General features: G+C 44.2%; 1 protein-coding gene across 1 annotated transcript in view; it reads left to right on the forward strand.

The window, feature by feature from the left end:
- MARCHF3 (membrane associated ring-CH-type finger 3) overlaps nucleotides 1–21142 on the forward strand; it is a 137087-nt gene that overhangs the window by 94779 nt on the left and 21166 nt on the right. The window contains exons 2-3 of the mRNA XM_046666119.1: nucleotides 7548–7791; nucleotides 10696–10900. Of these exons, the coding sequence (XP_046522075.1) occupies nucleotides 7604–7791; nucleotides 10696–10900 (393 nt within the window). The 5' untranslated portion in view covers nucleotides 7548–7603. The remainder of the gene's footprint in view (nucleotides 1–7547; nucleotides 7792–10695; nucleotides 10901–21142) is intronic.

The raw sequence follows: 21142 nt of genomic DNA on the forward strand, positions 1-21142 counted from the left end.
GCCATGCTGTGGCAGGCGTCCCACATATAAAGTAGAGGAAGATGGGCATGGATGTTGGCTTAGGGCCAGTCTTCCTCAGCAAAAAGAGGAGGATTGGCAGATGTTGGCTCAGGGCTAATCTTCTGAGGGAAAAAAAAAGAATTAGCACATCTGTATAACTGGTACTGGGCTGTTTGTACAGAATACAGTAAGGTACAACTTGGGATGAACCCCCACTTCCTTAATGGTAGACATTCACTTGGATGCTGGTAGAAAATGCATGTGAACTTGACAAATCGGAAACTTCTGCTTCTTAGAGCGTATTCAGCTCTCATTGTCGCTGAAATGTTTTTCTCCTGTGTGATCAGATATCCTGGTCAGCATGCAGTACCCTCCATACCTGTCCTCGTGCGGGACAGGTAGCTGTTTGGCAGTGGGCACGCTGAGTATCATTTGAAGAATACACTTTTATTTTTCATCTCCGACTAATGTCCATGAACATCTCGTTCTGTCTTGCCTGCTCCCTTCTATTTTTTTAAACTTGACCTTTAAACTTTTCTGATGTGCCCTTATTGTTCCCGAGCCGCCTCCAGAAGTCATCCGTGCAGCTCCGCTCTCCCTCGCACTCCCCTGGCTCAGCGGGGCTCCGTGTGTGGGAGCCAGTTGTTGTTTACAGGTGTAATTCAGCTGTCCCTGTGTCTTTGAACACATAGGGTTGTTGTGGGATTTTTAATTGCCATTTTCATCTATATAATTAAAATTAAATGAAAAAAATGGATAGCCTCCAAAATCTGAATTAAAATGAGTACTTCTTGAGGGGAAAAAATATGTATAAATAGATAATTGTTATTTGATTTGCCTTCAGCAGACCTAGAGGATTTTACCTAGCTGAGGAGAAAATATAGTAATTTTAAATGAGAAAAAAAGATTAGTCTGATACTCCTGATATTTCTTGTGGCTGAGAATCAGAATTAATAACGTGGATGGGAAATGATAAATCACTCTGGATATAACTTTCAGATAGTACACTGGGAACGTGTTATTGTAACTCTCCGGATCCAACTTGCCGGGTGCTGGTCTGGGTTTTTTTTCCTTGGTTCCCCGTTGGCATTTACACATTCCTCAAGAAAATACCATTACCTCCAAATCAAAACCTGCTTGATGTTCAGAAACAGGCGTTTCACCTGCTTACTCTGCTGTGTTAGTGTGACGATAGGCACATAGCGGAGAATAATGAGACAACAAAAAGAGACGTATTTTTTTAAAAATTCATTGGGCCAGCCAGAGTTTCACTCTGCAGACTCATCAAGCACCTGATGGACATGTTTATAAAGACTTGGATGGTCACTTTATTTGGAATGACAAACTCTCCGCTCCACATAATGTGGTCAGTGAAGCATCCAGAAAAGAAATGTATAATTTGGTGGCGTGGGTCTGTAAGCACAGCTCTGCCGCGGCTATTTAAGTTTAATGAAGCAGCTACTTTGCCGCTACACATTCTTGGTGAATAGCCTCCTTGGCATGTTTTTGAAAATTTAAATGTTGCTGGTAATCACGTCCCAGCAATCTCCTTGGAGAGCCTTTGTGCTCTGTTCTCCAAAGAAATATGCCGCTTTTACATGTTAATGGTTTTGAAATTAGTCGTTTGCTCCATTTTCTTTGGAAAGGAAGGTCAGTGTGTGATTTCTTGCCTGCCTGCATTTTCTCTGAACATTCAGGGTTCTCTAAGTCAGTTCATCGTGCATGCAGGGCACTGTCTGGTTATAACATGCCTGAAAAGCCAGGGAAATGTTCTATCAAAGAGCGGTCCTATTCTCAGATACTGTTCTTAGAATTCAGTCTGAAAATCTCACTCCAAGGGGAAAGTTCCTGGACAGGCCATTATTGCTATTTTTTCCCGTTTCAATCACTGACCGACTTGCCTCGCCCATTCATTGGTCTCATTAGAGGAGGCCTGGCTCCCTGAGTATGCAGCCCTTCACAGAAGGCTAAGGGACATTTTAGAAATCCTTTTTGAAGTAGATTTGTTCATGTAAAACTAAAGTCAGGCTTCTGAATCCTGGACCAGTGTTAATGATGCGCAGCTCTGTGGGAGCATAAAGACATCCAGCCATTCCATAGTTCTGCGGTTTCATTCCCCCAAATTTATGGCATTGGGTGGTCCTCTGAATTAGCAAGGGCATGACTGCTAGTGGAAAGGTGCCATGTCCGCATGGCTCTGCAGCCTCCGAGAGGGTCTGGGGAACACTCCAGACGATTTGGTCGCCTATGCTTTTCCTTGGGAAACATAAAGTAAGACTTGACATGGCTGGACCCTGCAGCACCAGAAACTTGCAAAGAATACCTAGTAAATTCTCAAAAGATATTTGTCTGGAGCCAGTCCTGATGGTCTAGTGGTTAAAGTTGTGCACTCGCACAGCTTCGGCGGCCCAGGTTTGTTTCCCAGTCACGGAACCACACCACGCATCTGTCAGGTGCCATGCTAAGGTGGTGGTCCACATAGAAGAACTAGAAGGACTTACAACTAGATGCATACAACCATGCAGTAGGGCTTTGGGGAGGGAAAAAAAAGAGGAAGATTGGCAATAGACATTAGCTCAGGGCAAATCTTCCCTTGCAGGAAAAAAAATATTTGTTTGAATGGATGAAAGAATGAATAAATTAATTTGCTTCTTTGATTTGCTTTGTTGAAACTCTGGTTGTGGAGGTGACGCAGGACCCTTCCAGAACATATTGGGACCTGAGGAGCCTACTTCTTAAAATCTCTAGAATTGTCCTTAGGGTCAAATTTGGAGGTTCACTCTTGCTCCAGACTGCCCCTCCAAGCATGGGCCTGTTCAGACCACTGCCCAGGCAGCCCGCATGACCTGGCAAGTGCCAGCCAGCACACACACTTTTATGCTGTTGTTTCCATAAGTAATGTTCATACCCAAATAGAGATGCCAGCATAACAGACTCCTCCCCCAAAATAGCCTTCTCATTCTAGATCTAAGAGATTAAAGTTGACCTGGCACTGAAAATAACAGTTCTCATAGAAGCCGGCCCGGAGAGACACTTGGCAGTCACTTGTATTTTGTTTTCTAGTGTATTTATCACACGCCAGATAAACTAAGATAACAGTAGCTGCTGTAACAGATAGGCCCAAGAATCTCAAACATAATAGCAGGTTTTCATCCTATATCTTTGGTAAACATTTTCAGGGAAAAGTGAAACCTGGGTTCAGGGATCTGGAGAGGACGGGGCTCAGGAGAATGCGGAGAAGTGTGTGTGCAAGGATGAGACTCCCTTTGTGCTCCCCCACTGAGGGAGATGGAGTGGTGCAATGTCAGAGCTCAAGTGCCATCCAAAAGTACAGCATGGTAGAAGTTAGCCAGCTATGGGGGAAGAGAGTTTTCAAAGACAGAAATGAGATGCAGCCCAGGCCAGAAAAAGAGCAGGAATTGAGGTTAAAATAGTCATAAAATGCAGCCTTCTCTGTGCGGGGCTCATTCCAATTTACAAAGCATGTTCGCCTGTATTATCTTATTTTAGGCCTCACAAACAATCAGATGAGGTGGCTCCGGAAGTATTAGTACCCTTATTTCAGCTATACAAGAAATCTCAGCAGTCTGAGAGGCCGAGTGATTTCCCCTGGTGAATGGTGAGCCAGGACACAGGCTGAGTGTCCTGCCTCTGAGAACACAGCTTTTTCTCACAACTCTGTGATCTTCATGGAGGTTCTGGGGTGGGGGGTTCAGGGGGCACTGAGGCGAGAGAGCTCACTCCCTTCCCCTCCCCGCCGTCCTCTGGATGCATCCTCACGGTGCCAGCCATGTTCCCATGGAAATCATTTACCAATGGCAGCCTGTTCAGAAACGCAGCAACGATTAGCTGCAGTCCGGTTGGGTCCTTGCTTTTGTAAAACCTGTACTCTGTCCTTTAAAGGGTCATAGGCTAACAGGACTTTTTGTCTTAACAGTTGTCTGATCAGGCTTTCATTTATTTAGCCCCTCCCACCATTTTTCTTGTCTCCCTCTCGTCCACCTAGTCCCACTCCTCCCACTGTGTGCAGCTGAATTTGGCCAGTGCCAAATTATGTTTTATTCTCAGCCTGAGAAAGAAATTAGATGAGGTGTCAAGCCTGGCCAACAAAGGACCTGTCCTACCAGTGCAATTTGAGGTTTCAAGTTTACAGACACCACTCCCTCCCAGCATTGTGTTTTTGTCCTGAGAGAGCCCAGAAAGCAGAATTCTTGGGTGGACTAGGTAGCTGCTTTCCCTCAAGAGCAGCAGTATTGATAAGAAAGCGGTCGAATGGTGCTTGAAATTCTGCAGAAAGATCAGTGGAAGACCAGTGCTAGGCTGCAAACCCACAGCTCAGCTCTTTCTAGCATCCACAGCAACAGCCTGCTGTTTTCCCAGGTGGCTCTGAATGAGACAGGGAAATGCAGTGGGCCATTTGTCACTGCCCCAGGTGCAACATATGCATGCCAGTTGGTGCATGCAGCCTGCAGAGGCCCACTCCTGCCCATGTTTGGATCTAGGCCTGTGAGCTTCCTTTCAACTGAGATTGAGGAGAATATGCTCCCTTCTTTCCTCCTCCACCTGAGTAGATGATTAGATCCACTCTTCTGGGGTTGGAACCAACTCAACCCTCCTCACCCTGATCAAAGGTGCCCATGCTCTGTACAATCCCTCCCACTTCAATTTCAATTCAAGACATGGTCTTTTAGGAGTGTGAGGACTCGTCACTGACATGCCAGTCTTAGTATCTCAAGGTTATTCCGTGTGTGGTGGTCAGTGGATGTGCTGGTGTATTCTTCAGTGAGTGCTGGACTGGAGTATCAATTCAGTCAGGTCCTAGATTGGTGCAAGGTTCTGCAGAGATGGCACAAGAGAAAAGTGCCAGGGCTTGCTTGCAGAAGAAGGCAATGTAGAGGTGCTTTTGTTCCTTTATGCCCAACTCAGTGCCTGGGACCCGATATGAATGGAATAAACTGATCAGATGGCTGTTAACATCCCTTTTGCCTTTCAGAAGAGAAATGAAATGAAGTTTATCATCCAGAAGTGAAATTCCAGATATAAAATAAGTTTAAAGGACACTCTACTTCTAGAACTGTTTTAAGGGCATTTTACTGCAGATTTAGTTCAGACTTTAGAACTACTTCCTTTGATGAGGACTTAATCCAGGTTATAAGTGAATTGGGGATATCATGTGCCTGAGTGACAGTCCCTTCACTCAGGGTAGCCTAACTGCTGACCACCCTGGTCTCGTTTTCACACTCTGTGCACTCTTCCCCTCCTCCTTCCAGTTCCATCGAGTGTAGGGAGGGAGCATTTGACCCTCTGAGTTGGAGTTATGCAAAACCCCAAAATAGACTGTCAGAGTGCACCCAGACATAATGATTCCATGCGGCAAGAAGGTCACTGTGTCTGCTTTTCCTGCCAACACACCCCTGGCTCTTAATCTATGGCCGCGTTGTGAAGCAAGAGAGCTGTGCCAGGAAGTTACACTTTGTGACTACGAGGCGTTATGAGAATTTAAAATCATGTCAATGGGGTTTTATAAGAGCAGATCAGGGGAGGGGAATTAGACATAGTTTTAGAAGATGATCTTTGAACATCCTTTTGTTCTGTAGCCTGAGAGCTACCATAACTCAGTTTAAGGAAAAAAAGAAAAGCTATCTGGCCCCAGCTACAAATCAGCTCCTCCCTGCCAACCCTGCCAAAAATTAAAAAGATATCCACCACTTGTTATCCAAGTGGTGGAATGATGTGTGAGTTTTATTGTTTTCTTAGTGCTTGTCTGTACCTTCTGTAACATATACTTCTTGCTTTTGCAGTGTTAAAAAAAAGCAACAAATTCTATTTAAAAAGCAAAACGGTGCCAGCTAATTATCCGACTATGTTCCTTGAATGCTCAGTACGTGGTGGTTGAGAAGCCCACCAGAGTCGTGACATTGGCATGGAAGGGGCAGCCCTGCCTCTGCCCCTGCTGCGTTCCAAAGGGCTCTGGGAGGGGCCAGGGTGCAGACCATGAGAGGACTTGTGGCAGCCAGGGAGGACCGGAAAGGGAGCATGCTGGAGCAAGGCCAGCCAGACACCTCAGCAGCAAGGAGGGGATTCCGTTCCCATCCAATTATCTTGGACAGTCAGCCCTTCTGATATGTGTTTATTGGGAGGGACAGTGTCAGCTCAAGTTCATCTGGAAACACTACATTCTCATCCTGAGAATGTCCAGTTAATGCACATTGTTCTGGAAGTTGGGAAGATCCTGTTTCCCAGACCAGTAGGAGTCAAGTAAAATGTAATAAGCAGAGACAAATATCTGGGAGAAAACAATCCTTTGAGGAATTCCAAAAATCCTCATGGGGTTGGGGGACAGATTTATTTGGACTCGGGTCCTTGACCACTCAGACTGGTCATTGACATGAATTCAGTCCATCAGCCAATCCTGCCACTGTCTCCCGAGCCCAGGCTGTGTCCGGCTCAGGAGCTTGAGGTGAGCAAGAGCAGAAACTGCCCTTATGGGCTGTGAAACTGTATCTTCTCCCCGTTAGACATAAATAATTCCTCCTGCAAGTTTCTGTAAAAGCTTCTATTTCTTATGCATCATATGCAGACCTATTATTGGATGCAGTGGGGTTCCTCACTCCAGTAGTTCTGAATGCTTTGAACTTGAGGTCAAATTCAAGCCTGTAGTACACAGATCAGGAACAGAATTCCTTGCAATCTATATGATAGATTATGTGTCAGGGAAGTAAGGCCCTTAGTGAGAGTGGATTATTTTTAGTAGGTGGTAGAGATCTCATCACTTTCTTGCCTTTTCCAGTGTTCTCCAGTGATGATGCGGTGTCCTCTACTGTATTTATTGTAATGTCCATTAGGAAAAAATATAACAAGCTCATCAAACTCATCATTTTCTGAATAACTTTATTTAAGACAATGCTAAGATAGGTTAAGTTTTTAAAAGAAGTTAATTTTCAAGACATATTAAGTAGATAATTGGCTTATGGGACACAGGTATGGCAAAAGTCAGAAAGGTGGTACATAAATTGAATGATTTGTGCTTGGCCAATATTGTCCTAGAAGGTGCTACTTAGCCAAATTTGTTTTTCTTTTTTTCTTTCTTTCCCTCTCTTTTTTAAATCTTAATATCCCAGAATGAAGCTGCATGGAAAATAAATTGCTTACAAGAAAAAATAGTTGTGAACAGTTTTAATAATGATTCTAGTAACTTTTAGAGAGTGTCATCAAAGACTTATTGCTTCTCTGACACAGAACGGGAGAACCGCTTATCTTCTCTGCAGATCTGGCTTCAGAGCCACCATTCCCTCCCCTCTCCAAGAGCGGGGATCCTAAATGTTTATGTACGCCCACACGCTCGCTGTCTTGTTCATAACCACATCCACTGTTTCTTGTGGGATGTGTGTGTGCATGCGCGCGTATTAAGCAGTAACAAGATAATGTGCCATGTCTAGGCCAACCCTGTTATTTATATTAAATAATGACATGATGTTGGTGGCCTGTAATTCTCCATTTTCTATTAACCACCCTGCCCAAATAAACTGTTTTCTGATCTCTCTTAGATGGAAATCCTGTATGAATGTGGAAGCCATTAGCAGAGTAATTGCTGTCTGTTACCATGACAACCAGCCGCTGCAGTCACCTGCCCGAAGTGCTGCCAGACTGCACCAGCTCCACTGCACCCGTGGTGAAGACCGTGGAGGATTGTGGCAGCCTAGTGAATGGGCAGCCACAGTATGTCATGCAAGTTTCAGCCAAGGACGGGCAGCTGCTGTCAACAGTAGTGCGGACTCTTGCCACCCAGAGGTAGTACCACAATTAAAATAAATGAATCCGTAATTGATCCGGAGAACTCTCTGTCAGAGGGAAAATGCTAAAGGGAATGTAATTAGTGCTCAGGTCTTTGTGTCAGGTGAGAGGAGATGCTGGAGGAAAAAAAAGACTCCACAAGTTCCGTCATTGTCGTTTCTATAGCAATGGGATGTAAAGCTAAAATTGTCGAGTTTTCCACTTAAAGTCACACGTGCAGAGAGCCAGGCGGGGAAGGATCCCACAAGACGCAGGGTCGCTTGCTTTACATTTGTTATTTTGACATTGTGACGGTAATTACACCCTTGTTGTCTCCAGGCGCTAACAAAGTAGCCCTTTGTTAGAGTAGAATGAAGGAAGCACCTGATTTCAAGTGATTGGATTTGTGGGGAAAACTTTTGAAGTGACATTCCTGGTGTGCATGCTAATCAGCGCCACCTGATGGGAACACTGCCCAGGGTGACTTCCCGGGCGAGTCTCTTCCCTGGCACATCCCCACTTGGGGGCCTCTTCTGTTGCCCCCTCCTTCACTCGCCATGAGCCCCACCCCTGATCCTTCACATACACCCTGCCCTATGAAGTACCATTGTTAAAACCCCCACAGCTTGTCTTCCCTGAGTGATGAACCAAAGCCTGGCTGAAGGCTCTGAACAGCCTGGAGACAGCTCATCCAGGCCACACTTTGTCTCTGGAGGTCTCCTCCTGGACTGTAGCTGCCCAATGGCAGACTGAGAGCTACAGGCTGCCCAGCCAGTAAGCACTCCGTGGCTTCTCCAGCTTTCTTTCAGAATGGGTAAGTGGGACTTTGACCTACGAATGTAAAATGTGTATCACACTGGACTTGCCCCCAGATATCAGCACTGACACTTCTGACCCTGAAACTTAGGGTCAGTCACTCACGCCTTGACCACTTACCTTGGTCTGAGCAATTCAGCCAGCTCCTCGGCCCACAAATCCATACATGCACCTGCAGCAAGACTACTGGTGGCATCACAGCATTTGCTGTTGCCCCCAGCCTGGACGTGGTAGCCACCAGACATGGCCTCACATACCCACGTATGTTGTAAACATTGTCCATGTGCCTTCTACTTACAATCTGTGCAGCTATTGCAAAGGGAAGAAATAGAAGAAAAGTCAGTACTGTATGTATTTTTCCACCTCTTAAAAAGCTCCTAACAATTAGTTAGGACTCAGAATACAGTGAGGCAGTGAGCATCATTGCTTCTCCGTGAACTGAGACAGATAACTGCATGTGCGCCCATCACGCTTGCAGCTGTCAAACACTTCATTTGATCAGGAAGAAGAGGCTGCAGAGCTGAAATGACTGAGAGCTGTGAGCCGGCATGCATGTGTGTTTATCAGGCATTTTTACTTGTCCTCCTACCACGCAGAAACGTAAACCAGAAGTTTGAGAGTTTTACATGCATTTGGCTGAGTGTGAATAAAGGAGGCCAGGAATAATGAGAGAAAAAAACCCAACTCTTGAAACTTTCTTTTCCCGCCCCGGAGCATGAGTGGGTCTTTTGGGCAAGTTGGAAGGAGATCTTTTGCTCTTTCAATCCCCTTTTCGCCTCCACTCATTCCCAAGATCATCACCAGAAAGGCCTTTGGGAAACAGCAGCATTTCCATTTGGACCAAATGTGGTGTCAAAGAGAGTGGTGGGCATGAGTCATCTTTGGGAGATGGGAAGAGGCAGGGGAAGGTGGATAAAGAGCCTGGTTCTTGAGTTGGCATATACAATGATGACATATTTTAAAATCTCATGCCCAATAAAGGACAGCTCGAGCAATATAAGATGGCATTGATCAGAGAGGGATGGTCCTCTTGCAGGGCACAATATCCATTGAGAAGTGAGGCCATCTTAGTTTGAGCCTTCCATTGGCCACTGACTTATATGATGAGGGCCATGTTATTTGATTTTCCCTGACCTGAGTTTTTCTACGTGTAAAAGTAGTTAGCATTAACTAGGCATTTACTACATGTTGTTCCCTGTTCTAAACTTCTAATCCGGACCATCTTTTCTCATCTTCATAGTGACCATATGAGGAAGGCACTCTTCTTTGTGTCCGTTTTAGACATGAAGAAACTAAAGTACAGAGAGATCACGTTACTTGCCCAAAGTTAGCGAGCTGGTAAGCAGCAGGCTTGAGATTCGAACCCAGGCAGCTGGACTCCAGAGCCTGCCTCATGAACCACTATGCTGTGTGCCTTCACAAAATGTGCAGGAATGGTTTTTCCAAATTAAAGGCAGAACTCCAGATGGAGGCCACCTTGGTAGGACATACTGGCTTTCAGGTTGGTGTCCTTAGCGTCCCAGAGACCATCCTAGGAAAGCTCAAGGGACAGACCTGCCACTCAGCTTTGTGCCCTGGCTCAGACTGCAGTTCTGTGTGGCAGCTTCAGGGTTGGCTGCCAGTTAACATCCCTCCTCTCATTCTCCCACCCTATTGAAAGGAACCTCTGAGTGTTCAAAAGTGTCCTGGCCTGGTTCGAAAGATGCAATTTGTCTAGAAACTACAGTTGGTGTCATTTCAAAACAATTTCTGTTCTTAATGGTGAGGGATGGTTTTTATTTTTGATTGGTAGTTTGCCTGAACTACATCTAGGTCCAGGGCAAAAATAACACGCTGCTCATTTTCACTCACTTTTGATCCTGGGCCACACCCAGCTACTTTGCTCTTGGCTACCCCCTATTTCTTTGTATCGGGAAAAATAGACACCCAAGGACCCCGGCATTGGCCCCCACTGCTGAATGTGAGCGTGGATGTAGAGTTTTAAAGCAGGTGTCTATTCTGAGTGGTTGCACTGCGGAGGGTCCAAAGGACACACAGCCAGAGGACCATCCATTTGGCAGTGGTTTCCAGCCCAGTGACCAGCAGGTGCCCCTCCTTCTCTTGCAGCCCCTTCAATGACCGGCCAATGTGCAGGATCTGCCACGAGGGCAGCAGCCAAGAGGACTTGCTCTCTCCATGTGAATGTACGGGCACCTTGGGGACAATTCACCGGAGCTGCCTGGAGCACTGGCTGTCGTCCTCAAACACCAGCTACTGTGAACTCTGCCACTTCAGGTTTGCAGTCGAGCGCAAACCCAGGCCGTTAGTGGAGGTCAGTAATTGGGGCATGTCCTGAAAACTTAGCTCTAATGAGCAAATGATGTCTGCTTTTATGCCCAGATCACAAACCCTGTGCAGCTTCACTGAAGCACAGTAATAGCTCTGTGTGAGAGCGTGTGTGTATGTGTGTGTGCGTATGCGTATGCGTGACACAGACAGAGCACTCACCTCGCTCACCCAGGAGCCAACAGTAGAAAGGTGACTTCCACGAGGTAGAAGAGAGCAGAAGAAATCCACGTGAGGAGAAAGGGGAGGTTCAGAGACCTGATCTCCAGTTTTACATCCCTATGAAGTGGAGCAAACGGATAAACACTTTTCTCTTCGCGCACCATCTGCCCATCTTGAAGCAACAGATAAATGGGCATTTGGGTTGCATATTCTGAAAATATTTTTCTTTATGAAAAAATATAGCTGAATAGTATAATGGATGTAGACCCAGACTTCCTGGGTTTGAATAGTTCTGTGACCTTAGGGAAGTTATTTCACCTCTTGGAATTACTACGAGAATTAAATGAGCTAATATTTATAAAGCACTTAGAATACCAGGTACATGGGCAAGTATTTGAATTAAAAAAAATCTCCTCAGAAGTTATACACAAGCTTTTTTCACCTAATAACCTAGTATTGGAACCTCTTTACTTAAAAATGATGCTGTCAACCCAGCCATTAAAATGGCAGGACGTTCTCTTTCATGTTTTAGGAGCCACAAGACTCTTATTTAGACCCAGGGTCTGGTCTTGTATTTGCTGGGAGTGTTGGAAAAAATCGTTTGATCATTTTTGCCCCTTCTCCTACCCTCCACTTCTACTACTCAATTAAAAACTGGATATTGGCAACAATAAGTATTCTAATATATTATGAGCCAGAGCTAGTTGAAAGAGACCAAGACATTGTGCCTATAATCTAGACCTGCTGGTAACCCTCTCCTTATTTCAGCAGCTGACCCAGTGAAACTTTGGCCTTAAACTAGAGATGGAAATCAAGACCCCCTTCGTGGAGACTATTTAAAACAGTGTATTAACGCCTTGGCACTAAGGCTCTGGAGAGCTCCGTATATACATTCCCTTGGTTCTGACCTGGAAAATTTAATCAGGACCTATAACTGGGGCCTGTTTTAGCTATGACTTGCTTGCCAAGTGGCACAAAATTAATTTGACTTGCCCCAATCTTTGCTTTTTTTAAGACTCTGGATCAAGTGACCTCTTAATTTAGCTGTCTTGCTGCTTGACATCAACTTTCAGAAATTCATATTTGTAGAGCCCATCAGAGAGTTGGCCCTATGCCACACTCACTGGGATTTACATTCCAGAACTTTCTGCAGAGGGGGAAATAGAATTAAATGATAAACAAAGGAGATGAAGATTTCTCAAGCCCAATAGCAAAAGTTAAAAAGAAGCCTGTTTCTCCTTTCCGGAAACTTTTTGGAACCTCCCCAAGTTGATATTGCAGCTTCTTCAGGGAGGCTGGCATCCCAGAGTAAGGAAACCCTGCTTCAGATGGGCTGCATCCAGTGGTTTTCTTTCCTAGGATCTCCCGAGTAAAGATTTTGACTTTTGCTTGGTAAAAACCCCAGTGCATGTGTGCATAATATATAACAAAGGAGGGTGTGTATGTGTGCATGCACACAAGTGCAAACACACACGTACACACACTTGCACACAGTGCTTAGTTTTTCTCCAATAACACGCATGTGCCGAATCACTCAGTGAATCCTTTCTGTCCCAGAGAGGTTTCTTCAAAGTTGCCTCTGTTGGGCCGCCGACAGACTCCAGGACCGTTGTCAACTGTCATTAAACAAGGAAACGAGGCAAATGACCTTGAGAATGTGTGAGGTGCTCTGCAAGATTTAGGGCCTCGCCTACAAAAACTTCACCCAAACGGTCACCGGTGGTGAAATTTTCATTGCACAAATGGAATGTGACATTTTTCAGAGTTAATGATGATTGAACAAGTTGAAAGTGAAAGGCAAACCTCCTCAAGCCGGGGGAGGCTGGCCGTTTGATCATCCCATGGCAAGATGAACTTGCTGTTTGACCACAAGCAATAAAAAGAAGTTGTCTTTGGTTTCTCAGCTGGAGGACAAATGAGACCCAGGTGCACACAGATTTTTAAACAAATAACATTATTAATTGACTTTTCCTCTCTTCCCAAAGGGCAGGTTTATTCCTAGTGAGCATTGCTTCTCAATATGTTTACCTCAAGATAAACATGAATCTTTTTAGTAAATCAGCAAAACCTGCCTATTTGGGTTAAGCAATAGGAGTATTGTTACTTCATTTCTCATTTTCACTCTTTTAATTGCTTTAATCATTACTTTATTTACCAGTTGGATCTGCCTTCTCATTAAAGCAAGAAAATTCCATAACATTTAATTTGAAAATCGATGTGATAATAACAGCTCCTGTTGCTAGAGGAAGCGGTTGAAAAAGTCATTTATAAATTATGTATCAGCCTCCAGACGTTAACATTGGTTGGAATTACTTTAACACCTCAGACTCCCGCTCTTCGGTAAACTCTCTCTGCCCTTCATTCAGCATAGCCCTTCATCCTGCTTAACACCCCTGTTCCAAAGACACTTCCCCCTCGCTTCCTTTCCTGCACTCTGCAGCCAGCAGTTGGGTGTTCATTTTCAATTGTTCAGGAACCCAGGGTTGTTGTCTGTACACAGGCTACAACACAAAGTCTTTCCTCTCCCTCCCCGCAAAAGGATGAGTTCCTATTCATAATGGCCAAATCAGTGGGCTGGTTTTTATTAGCACCTCCAAACTGAGCATCACCTCCCTACTTTACCACTGTCCATTTGGGTGGCATGGCTCAGTTTTCTGAGCTGCAGTATGGAGGAGGGTGAGCTAGGAGCTCTCCCTGATATCTTTGGTCTCTATTAGGCTCTATAAGGCTAAAGGTCCAAGGCTAAAGATCTTGTCCAAAAAAATGCATTGTACTCTCCAGATGAGTACATTGTATGGTATGTAATTTATACCTCAATAAGTTGATTGTGTGTGTGTGTGTGTGTGTATCTACTTACCTACCTACCTATATCTTTTAGTCTCTTTTGGTAAGTTCCTTGCCAATTTTATACCTTAAATATTTTCTTGATTTAAGTAAGCCAGTAGAATGAGAGAGCTAGTTTCAACCCGAGAGCTACACTGCAGTCATCTAGTTTATTCAGATGTGGGTGAATTTCCTCTATAGTCCAGCTAATATAAATCTCATAAGGTCTGTGTCCAATCAGGTAAAGTTTGAAAGGAAAGTGTTCAAACTGTACATAGCAAAAAGGAAGAGCAGATATAATACACATACGTTTCATCCCTCCACAGCTAGCACTTCTCATGAAAGCTACATATTTTTTATTGATGATGGAAAATGTACCCAGTGGCAATTTGTCAGATGAATTATTCCCAAGAATAATGACCTAGTAGAATGCAGTAAATAGACATCCACTAACCATAAAAAGATGCACTGAATGACCAGTCTGAGTGGTTTTATGGTCTCCTTCCTGCTCATTTCCAGTTTTCCTCATTTCTCTCTGTAACTTGAACTCTGATGCCATTTTTTTATAAGGGTAAAATACAGCAAACCAATAAAAATACCATGATTTGTTCCCAAAAGTATGTGCCTTGACTCCAGCCATTGCCATGATTGCATATCTGATGGAGCAGTTGGCCAAGGAAGCCCGTCTTACTATGTGCACATAGCATGCTTGCAACATCAGTTTCTAATGATGGGAATACTTGCCACTGGGCTTTCCTAAGACGTGCATCAATAACACCCACTCTTGCCCGGGAAATTTGTGAAGTAATAGATCAGCTCAACAATGTCGTGATTAAAATGAAGCAGCCAGGAAATGGTCGAAATCTGGAGGAAAGGCTTCCTAGGATCTGATCTTCCTCTGATCAGGAGACCTAGTGATTTTTCACAGAGGGAGTGCTTGCGTTTCTAGATTCCTATTTCCTTTACACAGACCCAGCTGATTGATAAGAATTGTATGAACAATTTAAAAGCTGTTCCCTGGAGTCAGAGGTTTAGCTAAATTGAAACTGAGAGTGTTTTCACACATATCAGTTACTCGGAATAATGGGATGTAAAGCTAGGGAGATGAGGATTAAGGATTTTTTTCAAACTTTTTATTTATGGTTTTTTAAGTCACTGGAGGAAAATAGTTTTAAAGTGTGCCCTGGATTCAGTGTAATCTCCAGCTGCACATCAGGGAGCAGAATTGAACTGCTGTGGAGAAACCGCTTCGTACCTTGGCACTTGCTATTTGATCAATTTAAGACATCACTTACACCCCCCTAATATGTATATATCAGACCTAGGTGGAGACATGGCTCAACTCTTATTATAGTGGGGTTTGTTTTGTTTTGATTTTTAACATGTTCATTTAAGGAAAAATGTGAGCTTTTTGTTTCAGAGCATTCATTTTCATCTGCAAACCCTTATAGCATTGGGGTAACTAGTGAATGACACCATAGGGGATATGAACTGATTTGAGGAGCTTCCCAGGCATAAGGACCACCTATTCCATTCCTTGAAGGAAGGTGGGCAAGCTCTCGCAGCCCAGTGAGTAACGTAGCTAGACCATAATCACAGCAAGTGATAGGCAATCAAGAAGGGACTGTGCATTAAATAAATGGATGAATGGAGAACCTCGCCTCCCCCAGTGGCAAACCATGTATTGTATTTTTGGCCTATGGTTGTAAATCAAAGAAACTGACCCCTTGCCCTTAGAATTCAAGACGGACACAGTTGGACAAAGGCTTATATAATACAAACTAGCAGCACTGCTTTGAGCCACACAACAAATGCAATGATTCTGACAAATCCTAGCTTCCCCCCCACCCCACCCCCTGCCTGTTATCAGTCCTCAGTCAGGTTTTGAGGACTGGCAGGTGGCAGGAGCCCTGGATGCACTGTAACCGGTGAGGAGAAAATGTTCACTTCAGGGCTTGGTGGGGAACACTGGCCTGAGGTAGAGAAGTGTGGTTGGGGGTGGCACAGACCAGGCCACTGTGGAAAGGTTCAGGCCCCGCCTGCATTTGTCAAGCTCTTAGGAATCCAAGCACTGCGCAAGCAGACACGAAACACTTCACCATAGTCTTAGGGGTTAAGGATCATAATTACCCAATTGCAATTGGTAGAAGGAACAGGTTTCCAGTGGTTGTGTTAGATCACGATCCCTCAGGGAGGAAGCAATAAGAAGGTCTCCTGGCGCTGCACTGGGGCTTCTCTCTCATACTCCATGCAGTGTTCTGGGGGCACAAAACAGAAGAGAAAGCCACACCCCAGCGTCTGTGAAAGGGAATGTGGGAGGGATCTGGTTGAATCCACCAGGAGTCCGCTCTCATGTCCACCACAGACTGCCACCTGAACTCAAGGGCAGCCAGCACAGGTTCTTCCTGCTCTGCCACCTTGGCCTGAGTAGCCCCTCCTTTCCAGCCCCATCTCCCTGAGGCCACTCTCCCGCTAGCTTCAGGCAAGGCTAAGGCCTCACAAAGCAGAGTGAGGAGTTGTAGCCTGAAGGACAAAGGAGATGTCAAGTACCAGAAAAGGGAGTGTGTTGAGGGACTTTGTGTCTATTTAATGGATAACAGAACAAAGACCCTCCCACTGAGTGAAATCTGTGCCAGTGACTTCTCCAAGCAGGGCTTAACATCACGATTGTGGCCGCTGTTCTATAACTGTACTACAACCTGCACTGGCTGGCCGCAGGGAGCCTCGGATTTCTGTCCTAGCTGCCCACAACCTGCAGTGAGAACCTGAACAGCTCATTTCTCCTCCTTATGCATTAGCTTTCCCACCAGTAAAATAAAGCAGAACACGAAAACTGGCAACCACGTCCATGCACACAGGTGTGCTTTATTGAATTAACATTTTTTTATTTGAATGCCTTCAGGTGGGACATGCCCTCTCCAGTTCCCCCAGGCCTTGCCTTTTGCTCACACCCACCCAGCCCTCTTCACCCTCTTACATTACCTGCCTGCTGTTTACATTTGAGGTTCCAGAATTGGGTGATTTCTCCCACCTTTAAAAGAGTTCCCTAATACTATGAGCATTTCTTTCTACCAACATCTTCCTTTCAGGGGAGTATAGACTGAACCTAATGATCTCCCTCATATTGTCCGCACGTTCTAAATGAGCTGAAATAGCTGGTTCAAAATAGGAGACAGGGCACTAGCGTGGACAGTGGTGAGAATAACAAGGGTTCAAATACCTCGCACTTGCAGTGTGCCTGAGTCTTGGGCAAGCACTTCCTTGACCTCTGATAAGGTCGCTGAGCAGGCCACCAGCCTCCACATGGACTTGCGTCTCCATCGTCTGTGCCAGCAGTTGAGATGACGTGCCTGATGACCGAAGTCCAGGAAGCCTTGATCCTGAGTTGTTCAGTCTTGAATTTTTCTCTTGGTTTTGGTGGCTAATTTGGCAGTTGCTTCGTTACTTAAAGCTTAGTTACAAAGAAGCTGTTTTAGGGTATCTATTAAATTCACAGCTTGCTTCATTAAAAATCACTTCATTAAAAAAGCAAGCCAACCGAAGTGTTCAGATGGGCATGCCAGATGGAAGTGAGCTAACTGCCCGGTGCCTGTGTTCCCAGCCCATCCACTGCTGGTAAAGGATTAATTTGGAGGGGAAATCCAGTTCCTTGCATAAAAGAATTACATGATCAGATTCTATTATTTTAAATTGTGTTGATACTTGCAGAGAACTTGGGTTGAAATACAAATTAGAATCCACGTTCTCAGTCCTCGCCGCTGCCTGCCACCTCTCCCCATCTGAGGACCTCTAGGAGTGGAGACATGTCCATGCAAAACACCAAGAGCTGTTTCACACAACTTTTTTATTTTAATTATTCTATGTTTTAAAAACTACAGAGGAGGACAAAGAATCATATATCAAACAGGTGTGTATCCACCGCCTAGAATTAACAAATTTTAGCATTTTGTGAGCAATGTACCTTTTAAAGAACAGCCTCTGGGCGGGCAGGGGGGTAGGGGTCAGAGAGAAAATGTCTGTAGTCTTCACTAATTCATCCTCAGTAGTCTCAAATATAGGAGAAAATTCAGCCAAGTTTTCCTTAAGCACATCTGGGCCAAGAATAAGAGGAAGGAAACAAAATGAGACAAATAATCCTGAAAGATTTCGGACCCTTTGAGCTAACTCCAAATGTAAGAACAAATAGTACAGCTAGTGTTGGCCACCAAAGGGTCCACTTCTTTGAAGGGCAGACAATTAGAAGTTACTACATGGGAGCTGAGGTGTGGGGTGAAGGTGAAAGTGCCCCTGGGCAGCTGGTGGGAGAGCTTGGTAAAGGGGAGTCTGATAGGGGAGCGGTGAAATGTTACTGAATGACCACCACTGGTAATCATCTCTCTTCTAAGTCCTGCTGAAATAACAAGGCACAATTAGCTCGCAGGGCCCACCTTGTGTAGGTGTAGGGGGCCGGGTTGAATCGCAGAAGCCCTGGTGCAGATTTCAGAGGCAGAGTTTTAGACTGTGCATAAAACTCCCCGCTGAGGCCTTCTGCCAGCCCACCTCTTGCTTCTTCAGTATTTAGTGTCAACAACTGACACTTTAAACTCCAAGGAAAGAATACACATTTTTAAACAAATAATGGTGTGAAATATTGTGAGCAGTACATGATTATGGTTAAATGCTGTCTAATGGACAATTGTATTCGAATGAGCAAAGTGGAGCAGTATCTTCAGTTAGGCAGTGGGAGACCAGTGGTCGTTTATTCATTGAATAACACCCTGCTGTGCCCGGCTGTGCTGAGAACTTCGTTTTCCAGAAGAGGCGCAGATCTTGATGTGACACTCCAATCCAGTGGCATTAGTTAATTTCACTACAAGTCCATCTATTTTTATCCCTAAGACGTTCACACCTCAAAGTTTTTTTTCTTCTTATTTACCCATTTCCTAGGCAAAGAGGAAATACTACATGCTATGTGCTTTATTTAACCGTCTTATTTGAGTGTCTCAGGTATCCCGAAAATGGATAGTATCCCATTTTATAGATAACGAAGCTGAGACTCTGAGGTATTAGTTAAGTCAGTCTTTAGAGATCTGAAATACTTTCTGCCACAGGGCTACTAAGTGGAGAAGGCAGAAGAAGAACCCAGGTCTCTCTGGCTCCTTGGTCAAGCTCGTTCTACCAGACCTGGGTTCTTCCTTCCTGGCTCAAAAGTACTTTCTTTCACTTGCTCATTGATACACACAAGTGCAAGGACACAGAAGTGAGAGCTTCTTTACCAATAGCCAATAGCCTTTCTAGGGGACCAGATGTGCTTCGGAAAGGGAAAAATGAAAAAAAGTGATGATTAGAGCCCTGGTTCCCTCTTGACATTGAATTCGTCTATTGAATCCAGAGCTGTTGGTGGGGAGGGAGGGATGGCTAGGCAGAGTACAGAGGATTTTTAGGGCAGTGAACCTATTCCATGCAGTGCCATAATGGTGGACACATGTCATACATTTGCCCAAACCCACAGAATGTACAACACTAAGAGTGAACCCTAATGTAAACTATGGCCTCTGGGTGATAATGATATGTCAGAGTAGGTTCATTGATTGTGACAAATGTACCGCTCTGGTGGGGGATGTTGATAATGGGGAAGGCTAGGCATGTGTAGGGGCGTATGCAGGTATATGAGAACTCTCTGTCCTTTGCACTCAATATTACTGTGAACCTAAAATTGCTCTAAAAAATAAGGTCCATTTAAAAAAAAAGAAAAGAAAACTTGAGCTGTACCACATTGAGTGCGGAGATAGTGGAATGGCATTTCTTCTCTGTGCTTCTTTATACCCTAGTCTAGTTGGGAAGCAAAGCTCTTAGACTCACCACCCTATTAGAAGCCAGAAAAGTCATTCTTGCTCCAAGAGACTTTACATACCCTTTCTTTTTCTCCTCTCATCTAGTTGCTCTTTCTCTGCATTTGAGTCTTCATTTTACCAAGTCATTATGTCACCAGTTCTTCTGAGATTGCTGCTAAAGGAGAGATGTTATTAGAAAGTCTGGCAAACTCAAAATTAAGAGCCTTTCACAAACAGTTACAAACGTTAATCACTATATATGCTTGTGCACACTTGTGAAGTCAATTTCTTTCAAGACTGTCATCTAGATCATTCAGATTAGTAAAACTGGTTTTACAACTCATGAAGGAAAACACTGGCTTTTCTCTTGAATTATTTGTATAATTGCCTCAATTCTTTCCATCACTTTCTTGACAGGTGCAGCAGATTTGGAAAAAGCTAAGAAAGACCCCGTTGGGCCTTGTGGCTTTGCTTGCCTCCCCCCTTTTTCACTGAATGTGTATTTCTGTGCTGTGCCTCAGCACTGCCTGCCTTCATTCTCGAAGAGATAGGCACCTTGTGAGATTGTCTGGGATAAAACTGTTTCTTTGCAATCCATTATTACAGAGTTAGAGGTGTGGATTTACACTGTGATGGATATGCAAGAGGAAAGTTTACGTTTATGTGTATATAACATGAAAGAGAAAAAAGTGCTTTTGAAGATTTTAGTTTAGAATACCAAAAAATGGGCTTAATTCTTCGGTGTGCCACTTATGAAAATGTGCAAAGATCTGTTTGTGAAGATTGAGGTCAGATTAAAAGAAGAAAAGGAAGTATTTTCTATTCATTATTTTATCACTGCGTCACCTCCAGCAATGCTATTAGAAACAGAAAGTTGGAATAAATGATGAGGTTCAAAATCTTTTAGGGCTCTGAGGGAAAATGGCTAATATATATGAAATGCTGGCAGGTAGGAGCAGCAGGAAAGTTGTAAAATAGAATTTATAGGCATTTAAGGACTTATATCTGGGAAGAATCAGTAAAAGCAGAAATTGGGAGATGAAGGGAAAATATTCACCATCCTAGAAAATAATGCAGCTGCCCCTAACAATTTGCCCGCTCCCAAAGGCTTACTGTTTGCGTTAAAGCTGGTAGATGATGGGAGAAAAGGTATGAGAGATGGAGGTAATAACATGTCTCTAATATTTTTCTAAACACCGGCTCATCTGCTTAAAATCTATGACTTTAATGTTGAAACCCAGAAGTCATTCATTCGTCAAAATGTACACATTTTCAGCTGTTTGTAAGACATACCAGACAGATAGTATACCTGAAAAATAACCCTATTAGATGAAGATGTGGCAAGGCGAAAGGAAATATCTACAAACCAGGCTTCATGCAAGATGGAGGATTCTTTAGGGGAATCTACAGGACACTTCTTATTACTTTTC

The sequence above is a fragment of the Equus quagga genome, chromosome 7, assembly GCF_021613505.1.
Source record: "Equus quagga isolate Etosha38 chromosome 7, UCLA_HA_Equagga_1.0, whole genome shotgun sequence".
NCBI classification, from domain to species: domain Eukaryota; kingdom Metazoa; phylum Chordata; class Mammalia; order Perissodactyla; family Equidae; genus Equus; species Equus quagga.